Raw genomic sequence first — 12,739 nt, 5'->3', positions numbered from 1 at the left:
TGGGGTATAATACAGGATGTAACGCAGGATCAGTAATGTAATGTATGTACACAGTGACTGCACCAGCAGAATAGTGAGTGCAGCTCTGGAGTATAATACAGGATGTAAATCAGGATCAGTAATGTAATGTACGTACACAGTGACTGCACCAGCAGAATAGTGAGTGCAGCTCTGGAGTATAATACAGGATGTAACTCAGGATCAGTAATGTAATGTATGTACACAGTGACTCCACCAGCAGAATAGTGAGTGCAGCTCTGGAGTATAATACAGGATGTAAATCAGGATCAGTAATGTAATGTATGTACACAGTGACTGCACCAGCAGAATAGTGAGTGCAGCTCTGGAGTATAATACAGGATGTAAATCAGGATCAGTAATGTAATGTATGTACACAGTGACTGCACCAGCAGAATAGTGAGTGCAGCTCTGGAGTATAATACAGGATGTAACTCAGGATCAGTAATGTAATGTATGTACACAGTGACTGCACCAGCAGAATAGTGAGTGCAGCTCTGGAGTATAATACAGGAGGTAACTCAGGATCATTAATGTAATGTATGTACACAGTGACTGCACCAGCAGAATAGTGAGTGCAGCTCTGGAGTATAATACAGGAGGTAACTCAGGATCAGTAATGTAATGTATGTACACAGTGACTGCACCAGCAGAATAGTGAGTGCAGCTCTGGAGTATAATACAGGATGTAACTCAGGATCAGTAATGTAATGTATGCACACAGTGACTGCACCAGCAGAATAGTGAGTGCAGCTCTGGAGTATAATACAGGATGTAACTCAGGATCAGTAATGTAATGTATGTACACATTGACTGCACCGGCAGAATAGTGAGTGCAGCTCTGGAGTATAATACAGGATGTAACTCAGTATCAGTAATGTAATGTATGTACACAGTGACTGCACCAGCAGAATAGTGAGTGCAGCTCTGGAGTATAATACAGGATGTAACTCAGCATCAGTAATGTAATGTATGTACACAGTGACTGCACCAGCAGAATAGTGAGTGCAGCTCTGGAGTATAATACAGGATGTAACACAGGATCAGTAATGTAATGTATGTACACAGTGACTGCACCAGCAGAATAGTGAGTGCAGCTCTGGAGTATAATACAGGATGTAACTCAGGATCAGTAATGTAATGTATGTACAGAGTGACTGCACCAGCAGAATAGTGAGTGCAGCTCTGGAGTATAATACAGGATGTAACTCAGGATCAGTAATGTAATGTATGTACACAGTGACTGCACCAGCAGAATAGTGAGTGCAGCTCTGGGGTATAATACAGGATGTAACGCAGGATCAGTAATGTAATGTATGTACACAGTGACTGCACCAGCAGAATAGTGAGTGCAGCTCTGGAGTATAATACAGGAGGTAACTCAGGATCAGTAATGTAATGTATGTACACAGTGACTGCACCAGCAGAATAGTGAGTGCAGCTCTGGAGTATAATACAGGAGGTAACTCAGGATCAGTAATGTAATGTATGTACACAGTGACTGCACCAGCAGAATAGTGAGTGCAGCTCTGGAGTATAATACAGGAGGTAACTCAGGATCAGTAATGTAATGTATGCACACAGTGACTGCACCAGCAGAATAGTGAGTGCAGCTCTGGAGTATAATACAGGATGTAACTCAGGATCAGTAATGTAATGTATGTACACAGTGACTGCACCAGCAGATAGTGAGTGCAGCTCTGGGGTATAATACAGGATGTAACTCAGGATCAGTAATGTAATGTATGTACACAGTGACTGCACCAGCAGAATAGTGAGTGCAGCTCTGGAGTATAATACAGGAGGTAACTCAGGATCAGTAATGTAATGTATGTACACAATGACTGCACCAGCAGAATAGTGAGTGCAGCTCTGGAGTATAATACAGGATGTAACTCAGGATCAGTAATGTAATGTATGTACATTGTGACTGCACCAGCAGAATAGTGAGTGCAGCTCTGGAGTATAATACAGGATGTAACTCAGGATCAGTAATGTAATGTATGTACACAGTGACTGCACCAGCAGAATAGTGAGTGCTGCTCTGGAGTATAATACAGGTTGTAACTCAGGATCAGTAATGTAATGTATGTACACAGTGACTGCACCAGCAGAATAGTGAGTGCAGCTCTGGAGTATAATACAGGATATAACTCAGGATCAGTAATGTAATGTATGTACACAGCGACTGCACCAGCAGAATAGTGAGTGCAGCTCTGGAGTATAATACAGGATGTAACTCAGGATCAGTAATGTAATGTATGTACACAGTGACTGCACCAGCAGAATAGTGAGTGCAGCTCTGGAGTATAATACAGGATGTAACTCAGGATCAGTAATGTAATGTATGTACACAGTGACTGCACCAGCAGAATAGTGAGTGCAGCTCTGGAGTATAATACAGGATGTAACTCAGGATCAGTAATGTAATGTATGTACACAGTGACTGCACCAGCAGAATAGTGAGTGCTGCTCTGGAGTATAATACAGGTTGTAACTCAGGATCAGTAATGTAATGTATGTACACAGTGACTGCACCAGCAGAATAGTGAGGGCAGCTCTGGAGTATAATACAGGATGTAACTCAGGATCAGTAATGTAATGTATATACACAGTGACTGCACCAGCAGAATAGTGAGTGCAGCTCTGGAGTATAATACAGGATGTAACTCAGGATCAGTAATGTAATGTATGTACACAGTGACTGCACCAGCAGAATAGTGAGGGCAGCTCTGGAGTATAATACAGGATGTAACTCAGGATCAGTAATGTAATGTATGTACACAGTGACTGCACCAGCAGAATAGTGAGGGCAGCTCTGGAGTATAATACAGGATGTAACTCAGGATCAGTAATGTAATGTATATACACAGTGACTGCACCAGCAGAATAGTGAGGGCAGCTCTGGAGTATAATACAGGTTGTAACTCCCTTTTTCTGTAGCTTATCTGTGTATATGTGCTGTACAGTTGTTTGGCAGGGATCTTCTGATGGTTTTGTCTGCTCTGATCTGCGATCTGTGACGTTCTGGGTTCTCTGTGATGAGTTTTCTGGGTTCTCTGTGATGAGTTTTCTGGCTTCTCTGTGATGAGTTTTCTGGGATTGCCTCTGTCCATGTTGTCCTTGTTGTTCTCCATAGAGCTGGGCCTTTCTCCTCCGGTCACTGGGATGCCTTGGTCGAGTCTCCACCAGCGGCCAGGTTCTAGGTCTTTTCCTGTCCTCGGTTGTTCTTGAGCAGACCTGCAGGATATTGCTGGGCTGTGTTGTCCCCTCCTGTGTGTCCTCTCCACCCAGTCTGCGGGATCACTCATTTGTCTCCCAGAAGTGGTTTCCCTTGTCCTGACATTACCCCCCTTGGCTTCTCCTGCAATGATTGTAGGGATGACAGGTTGTATATAATAATCCCGCCTTCCAGATCTCACATCAAAGCCTAGCCCGGAGCGAGGGGAGTGGTGGATGAGTGATGGAATTTCTGAATGTCATGGAGAACAGCGCACAATCCCTCCATAGAGGAGTCTGACATCTGCAGACATTTATCACCTGCGTAACAGTTCACACTTAACAGGAAGAAAAATGCTGCATTTATGCAGGTTTCAGGTGTCTCTTTCAATGCATAAAGCGTGTAGACTTCTTGGCCAATGCGACAGTATCTCGGCAGGAGATGAGGGTTAATCAGATGTGTCTCAGATGACTTAGTACATGGCACAAGTGAAAGTTCTGAATTGTTCCATTCAGTGTTTCCGGACTGGAGCCCGGTAGCCATGGTGGCTATGAGACCATGGAAATCATCTCATGCCTTTCTACATTTGGTGGAGGATGCGGGCCCAGTTTGTATAAATCCAATAGGACTGTACGTAGCTCACTTTGCCCCTTTGAGGATGGAGTTAATTCTAGGAGGTCTACATATACAAGAAGAGGCTCCGCTATAAGGTGACTTCATATTTTACAAGGCCAGCTTGTCATTGCAGACTAATCCCCTACGGCGCACCCTATAAATCATTCCCGTGAATTATCATTACAGGTGTCATTCCTAAAGATGGGCCGCCATCTATTAATCTCGCTCGCCTGCAGCCGCCAGCGCTGTTCTGTCTACATTGTATATTGTGCATGTATGTATGTGTATATATATATATATATATATATATATATATATATATATATATATATACTGTACAAGAATATAACTACCATAATACTGCCCCTATGTACAGGAATACAACTACTATAATACTGCCCCCTATGTACAACAATATATCTACTATAATACTGCTCCTATGTACAGGAATATAACTACTATAATACTGCTCCTATGTACAAGAATATAACTACTATAATACTGCCCCCTATGTACAAGAATATAACTACTATAATACTGCCCCCTATGTACAAGAATATAACTACTATAATACTGCTCTTACGTACATGAATATAACTACTATAATACTGCTCCCTATGTACAAGAATATAACTGCTATAATACTGCTCCTATGTACAAGAATATAACTACTATAATACTGCTCCTATGTACAAGAATATAACTACTATAATGCTGCTCCTATGTACAAGAATATAACTACTATAATACTGCTCCTATGTACAAGAATATAACTACTATAATACTGCTCCTATGTACAAGAATATAACTACTATAATACTGCCTCCTATGTACAAGAATATAACTACTATAATACTGCTCCTATGTACAAGAATATAACTACTATAATACTGCCCCCTATGTACAAGAATATAACTACTATAATACTGCTCTTACGTACATGAATATAACTACTATAATACTGCTCCCTATGTACAAGAATATAACTGCTATAATACTGCTCCTATGTACAAGAATATAACTACTATAATACTGCCCCCTATGTACAAGAATATAACTACTATAATACTGCTCTTACGTACATGAATATAACTACTATAATACTGCTCCCTATGTACAAGAATATAACTGCTATAATACTGCTCCTATGTACAAGAATATAACTACTATAATACTGCTCCTATGTACAAGAATATAACTACTATAATGCTGCTCCTATGTACAAGAATATAACTACTATAATACTGCTACTATGTACAAGAATATAACTACTATAATACTGCTCCTATGTACAAGAATATAACTACTATAATACTGCCCCCTATGTACAAGAATATAACTACTATAATACTGCTCCTATGTACAAGAATATAACTACTATAATACTGCCCCCTATGTACAAGAATATAACTACTAGAATACTGCCCCCTATGTACAAGAATATAACTACTATAATACTGCCCCCTATGTACAAGAATATAACTACTATAATACTGCTCCTATATACAAGAATATAACTACTATAATACTGCTCCTATGTACAAGAATATAACTACTATAATAATGCTCCTATGTACAAGAATATAACTACTACAATACTGCCCCCTATGTACAAGAATATAACTACTATAATACTGCCCCCTATGTACAAGAATATAACTACTATAATACTGCTCCTATATACAAGAATATAACTACTATAATACTGCCCCCTATGTACAAGAATATGACTACTATAATACTGCCCCCTATATACAAGAATATAACTACTATAATACTGCCCCTATGTACAGGAATACAACTACTATAATACTGCCCCCTATGTACAAGAATATAACTACTATAATACTGCTCCTATGTACAAGAATATAACTACTATAATACTGCTCCTATGTACAAGAATATAACTGCTATAATACTGCTCCTATGTACAAGAATATAACTACTGTAATACTGCCCCCTATATACAAGAATATAACTACTATAATACTGCTCCTATGTACAAGAATATAACTACAATAATACTGCCCCCTATATACAAGAATATAACTACTATAATACTGCTCCTATGTGCAAGAATATAACTACTATAATACTGCCCCCTATGTACAAGAATATAACTACTATAATACTGCTCCTATGTACAAGAATATAACTACTATAATACTGCTCCTATGTGCAAGAATATAACTACTATAATACGGCCCCCTATGTACAAGAATATAACTACTATAATACTGCTCCCTATGTACAAGAATATAACTACTATAATACTGTCCCCTATGTACAAGAATATAACTACTATAATACTGCTCCTATGTACAAGAATATAACTACTATAATACTGCCCCCTATGTACAAGAATATAACTACTATACTACTGCCCCCTATGTACAAGAATATAACTACTATAATACTGCTCCTATGTACAAGAATATAACTACTATAATACTGCCCCTATGTACAGGAATATAACTACGATAATACTGCTCCCTATGTACAGGAATATAACTACTATAATACTGCTCCTATGTATAAGAATATAACTACTATAATACTGCTCCTATGTACAGGAATACAACTACTATAATACTGCCCCCTATGTACAGGAATACAAGTACTATAATACTGCCCCCTATGTACAAGAATATAACTACTATAATACTGCTCCTATGTACAAGAATATAACTACTATAATACTGCTCCTATGTACAAGAATATAACTACTATAATACTGCCCCCTATGTACAAGAATATAACTACTATAATACTGCCCCTATGTACAGGAATACAACTACTATAATACTGCCCCCTATGTACAAGAATATAACTACTATAATACTGCTCCTATGTACAAGAATATAACTACTATAATACTGCTCCTATGTACAAGAATGTAACTACTATAATACTGCCTCCTATGTACAAGAATATGGCTACTATAATACTGCCCCCTATATACAAGAATATAACTACTATAATACTGCCCATATGTACAGGAATACAACTACTATAATACTGCCCCCTATGTACAAGAATATAACTACTATAATACTGCTCCTATGTACAAGAATATAACTACTATAATACTGCTCATATGTACAAGAATATAACTACTATAATACTGCCCCCTATGTACAAGAATATAACTACTATAATACTGCCCCCTATGTACAAGAATATGACTACTATAATACTGCTCCTATGTACAAGAATATAACTACTATAATACTGCCCCCTATGTACAAGAATATAACTACTATAATACTGCCCCCTATGTACAAGAATATAACTACTATAATACTGCTCCTATGTACAAGAATATAACTGCTATAATACTGCTCCTATGTACAAGAATATAACTACTATAATACTGCTCCTATGTACAAGAATATAACTACTATAATACTGCTCCTATGTACAAGAATATAACTACTATAATACTGCTCCTATGTACAAGAATATAACTACTATAATACTGCTCCTATGTACAAGAATATAACTACTATAATACTGCTCCTATGTACAAGAATATAACTACTATAATACTGCTCCTATGTATAAGAATATAACTACTATAATACTGCCCCCTATGTACAAGAATATAACTACTATAATACTGCTCCCTATGTACAAGAATATAACTACTATAATACTGTCCCCTATGTTCAAGAATATAACTACTATAATACTGCCCCCTATGTACAAGAATATAACTACTGTAATACTGCCCCCTATGTACAAGAATATAACTACTATAATGCTGCCCCCTATGTACAAGAATATAACTACTATAATACTGCTCCTATGTATAAGAATATAACTACTATAATACTGCCTCCTATGTACAAGAATCTAACTACTATAATACTGCCTCCTATGTACAAGAATATAACTACTATAATACTGCCCCTATGTACAAGAATATAACTACTATAATACTGCCCCTATGTACAAGAATATAACTACTATAATACTGCCCCCTATGTACAAGAATATAACTACTATAATACTGTCCCCTATGTTCAAGAATATAACTACTATAATACTGCTCCTATGTACAAGAATATAACTACTATAATACTGCTCCCTATGTACAAGAATATAACTACTATAATACTGTCCCCTATGTTCAAGAATATAACTACTATAATACTGCCCCCTATGTACAAGAATATGACTACTATAATACTGCCCCTATGTACAAGAATATAACTACTATAATACTGTCCCCTATGTTCAAGAATATAACTACTATAATACTGCCCCCTATGTACAAGAATATAACTACTATAATACTGCTCCCAGGTACAAGAGTATAATCACTATCATACTGCCCTTTGCATATAGGACTGCTTTTGTAGTATCCCCCGTTTGTGATCTTCTGGTGCTATTTCCTGTAGTTGTGGACAGTCTGGTGGTCTCTCTTTACATAATTGGCCTGTGACGTCTTTTCCTATTACTATAGTATGTTGCTTTCTTGCCTCATTCTGGTACCAGTGATGGTGCTTTCCTTGTTGCCTCCGCGTTGGGGCCGTGTTGCCTCCGCGTTGGGGCCGTGTTGCCTCCGCGTTGGGGCCGTGTTGCCTCCGCGTTGTCTGTGTTGTCTCTGTGTTGTCTCCGCATTGTCTGTGTTGTCTCCGTGTTGTGGCCGTGTTGTCTCCGCGTTCTCTCCACCTTCTCTCCGCGTTGTGGCCATGTTGTCTCCACGTTCTCTCCGCGTTGTCTCCACCTTCTCTCCGCGTTGTCTCCACCTTCTCTCCGCGTTGTGGCTGTGTTGTTTCCACATTGTCTGCGTGTTGTGGCCGTGTTGTCTCCACGTTCTCTCCACGTTTTGGCCGCGTTCTCTCCGCGTTGTCTCCACCTTCTCTCCGCGTTGTGGCCTTGTTGTCTCCATGTTCTCTCCACGTTGTGGCCGCATTGTCTCCGCATTGTCTCCGTGTTATGGCGTGTTGTCTCCACGTTCTCTCCGCGTTGTGGCTGTGTTGTCTCCACAATGTCTGCGTGTTGTGGCCGTGTTGTCTCCACATTGTCTGCGTGTTGTGGCCGTGTTGTCTCCACGTTCTCTCCACGTTTTGGCCGCGTTGTCTCCACCTTCTCTCCGCGTTGTGGCCTTGTTGTCTCCATGTTCTCTCCACGTTGTGGCCGCATTGTCTCCGTGTTGTGGCCGTGTTGTCTCCACGTTCTCTCCGCGTTGTGGCTGTGTTGTCTCCACATTGTCTGCGTGTTGTGGCTGTGTTGTCTCCACGTTCTCTCCACGTTTTGGCCGTGTTCTCTCCGCGTTGTCTCCACCTTCTCTCCGCGTTGTGGGCTTGTTGTCTCCATGTTCTCTCCACGTTGTGGCTGCTTTGTCTCCGCATTATCTCCGTGTTGTGGCCGTGTTGTCTCCACGTTCTCTCCGCGTTGTGGACGTGTTCTCTCTGCATTGTCTCCGTGTTGTGGCCGTGTTCTCTCTGCATTGTCTCCGTGTTGTGGCCGTGTTCTCTCTGCATTGTCTCCGTGTTGTGGCTGTGTTGTCTCCACGTTCTCTCCGCGTTCTCTCCACGTTTTGGCCGTGTTCTCTCCAAGTTGTCTCCACCTTCTCTCCGCTTTGTGGCCTTGTTGTCTCCATGTTCTCTCCACGTTGTGGCCGCGTTGTCTCCGCATTATCTCCGTGTTGTGGCCGTGTTGTCTCCACGTTCTCTCCGCGTTGTGGCCTTGTTGTCTCCATGTTCTCTCCACGTTGTGGCCGTGTTCTCTCTGCATTGTCTCCATGTTGTGGCCGTGTTGTCTCCACCTTCTCTCCGCTTTGTGGCCTTGTTGTCTCCATGTTCCCTCCGCGTTGTGGCCGTGTTGTCTCCATGTTCTCTCCGTGTTGTGGCCGTATTCTCTCTGCATTGTCTCCATGTTGTGGCCGTGTTGTCTCCACGTTCTCGCCACGTTGTGCCCGTGTTGTCTCCATGTTCTCTCCACGTTGTCTCCGCATTGTCTCCGTGTTGTGGCCTTGTTGTCTCCACTTTCTCGCCACGTTGTCTCCGCATTGTCTCCGTGTTGTGGCCTTGTTGTCTCCACTCTCTCGCCACGTTGTCTCCGCATTGTCTCCGTGTTGTGGCCGTGTTGTCTCCACGTTCTCTCCGCGTTGCGGCCGTGTTGTCTCCATGTTCTCTCCGCATTGTGGCCGTGTTGTCTCCATGTTCTCTCCGTGTTGTGGCCGTGTTCTCTCTGCATTGTCTCCATGTTGTGGCCGTGTTGTCTCCACGTTCTCGCCACATTGTGCCCGTGTTGTCTCCATGTTCTCTCCACGTTGTCTCCGCATTGTCTCCGTGTTGTGGCCTTGTTGTCTCCACTTTCTCGCCACGTTGTCTCCGCATTGTCTCCGTGTTGTGGCCGTGTTGTCTCCACTTTCTCGCCACGTTGTCTCCGCATTGTCTCCGTGTTGTGGCCGTGTTGTCTCCACTTTCTCGCCACGTTGTCTCCGCATTGTCTCCGTGTTGTGGCCTTGTTGTCTCCACTTTCTCGCCACGTTGTCTCCGCATTGTCTCCGTGTTGTGGCCTTGTTGTCTCCACTTTCTCGCCACGTTGTCTCCGCATTGTCTCCGTGTTGTGGCCATGTTGTCGCTGTGTCAGGTGTTGGATGCCGCTTATTACCCGTGACGCAGGGTTATGGTGGCAGCTTTGGCTGTGACGGTCGGTGACCTGGACCTGACCGTGTGCTGCTGACCTGCTCTCCTGCCCGGGCGTCTCTGGCTTTTCCTTGCTGTCTTTAGCACTTTACCATCCGCCGCTGTATCTTGATTATTGATGATTTCCGTCCATTGTCATCTCCTGGAGCCCTTGCTGCTGCCTAGGGGCGCGGGAGCCTCAGCGAGGGGATCTGCTTAATATAATATCTACACACATACAGAACATTAACCCTGGCACGAGGGGCAATGACACCACCGCACAGCACCACACAGTGCCTGGGGAGAACTACAGCTCCCAGAGTGCAGCACTGCAGGCCCAGAACTAGCAGGGTGATGTGAGCTTCTGCGCTCAGAGAACTGCAGAACTGTGAATGCTGCTCTGGATCTAGCTAGAGTAAAATATTTTGGATTTGCAAGTTATTGCATGTCTTTTGTTGCTTCTGCATAATCCTCCAGTCACATCAAGAGCTGCAGTCATAATTCTGCTGTTTACCTACTTGTAATCCTTCATGAAGCAGAATGGAGGTCACTTCACAGCTCTGCACTATCAACACTACAAGCCCCACCGTGTATACAGCAGACACTGAACCAGCAGAGGGAAGCCGTGAGATATGAAGCCGCTACCTGACAGATGAGAACAGATGGTAACAGAATAGTGACTGCAGCTCTGGAGTTGACTGGAGGATAAGGCATGATGTAACAGCAGAATAGTGACTGCAGCTCTGGAAGTGACTGGAGGATAAGACTTGATGTACAATCAGAACAGTGAGTGCAGCTCTGGAGGTGACAGGAGAATAAGACATGTTGTAACAGCGGAATAGTGACTGCAGCTCTGGAGGTGACTGGAGGATGAGACATGATGTAACAGCAGAATAGTGACTGCAGCTCTGGAGTTGACTGGAGGATAAGACGTGATGTAACAGCAGAATATTGACTGCAGCTCTGTAGGTGACTAGAGGATAAGACAGGATGTAACAGCAGAATAATGGCTGCAGCTCTGGAGGATGAGATATGATATTACAGCTGAATTGTGAGTGCAGCTCTAGAGGCGACTGGAGGATGAGATACTCATACCCCAGGTGACTGCCCTCTAGTGGTGCTGGCCTGTATTTTGGATGTCTTCCGTGGTGTCCAGGGATGTGTGTGTCTTTTGCCTCCATCTTCGCCTCCTTTATCCTCTCGCTCTCTCTTTACAGGTGGAAACAGTCAGTGCATCCAAAGACATTGCCTCAGTCCCTAAGTGCCACACGTCCCCAAAAACCAGCCACCCTGATCCTGTGCCCAACGGAGAAGTGGAGTTGCCAGAGCCACCCGCACCGGAGAGAGCCGGCCCTGCTCCCAGCCCTAAAGACAGGAAGGTCCACCATGAAGAGGAGGACGAGGAGGAGGACGGGATGTACATGGAGTCCATGCTGGAGAATGGCCGCTGCTCGCTGAGCGATGACAACGACCGTGAGGACATGGAGGAGTTTGCAGCCAATAGAAAGCGAGGGAGGAGGAGCCAAGACGAGGGCTCTGAAAGAGGTCAGTGCCCCTCCTACAGGTCACATGTGGGCTGGAGGTCTACAGCCACTGAGGACAGTCTGTCCAGACACAATTGTACCAGACCTTCATCTTTTAGGTAAAAAGAAAGTGCTCCATTCAGTAACCGCAAGATGAGGTGAGGGAGCCACGCCCCCTTACAGAGGCTCCTCCTCTCAGTCTCCTGATGATCCATGTTCTGACTGTAAGAGAAATCATCTGTCAGTGTAAAGCAGGGGTGCACAACATTTTTTGGTCCATGGGCCACATTGCCATACTGAACCAATCGCAAGGGCCGCAAAAAAAGGGGTACTTACATGAATACATCACTAGAAGCATCATCAGTACATTAATACATCACCAGAACCAAGTTTTCAGTATTTGAGGAGGATTTGGAAAGTTTCTGCTCCCAAAAAAAAAAGTATGAATAAACACTAACAAACTGAGTTTTTGTAGCAGAAACTCACCAAATCCTCCTTATAATCTCAAATCTCTAAATTTTGAGGATTTTTAAATTTCAACATAGCCATGAAGCTCAATAAGGATAGCTACGTGTACAAGATCAGAATTATTGTCAGCACATAAATGCAGCTCCAGAACCACCATCGGTACATGAAAGCAGCTCCAGAACCACCATCAGTACATGAAAGCAGCGCCAGAACCACCGTCAGTACATGAAAGCAGCGCCAAAACCACCGTCAGT

At 42.7% G+C, this 12,739-nt stretch overlaps 1 protein-coding gene across 2 annotated transcripts in view; it reads left to right on the top strand.

Moving 5' to 3' along the window:
* DNMT3A (DNA methyltransferase 3 alpha) overlaps positions 1-12,739 on the top strand; it is a 473,310-nt gene that overhangs the window by 193,754 nt on the left and 266,817 nt on the right. For both annotated transcript variants that reach the window (XM_073673658.1, XM_073673656.1), the window contains exon 4: positions 11,712-12,039. In XM_073673658.1, coding sequence (XP_073529759.1) covers positions 11,712-12,039 — 328 coding nt within the window. The remainder of the gene's footprint in view (positions 1-11,711; positions 12,040-12,739) is intronic.

This window comes from Phyllobates terribilis, unplaced genomic scaffold (genome assembly GCF_046119375.1).
Source record: "Phyllobates terribilis strain yellow unplaced genomic scaffold, ASM4611937v1 Scaffold_3__8_contigs__length_932513732, whole genome shotgun sequence".
NCBI classification, from domain to species: domain Eukaryota; kingdom Metazoa; phylum Chordata; class Amphibia; order Anura; family Dendrobatidae; genus Phyllobates; species Phyllobates terribilis.
The sequence above is the reverse complement of the archived record's forward strand: the minus strand, read 5'-3'. Positions and strand labels throughout refer to the sequence as shown.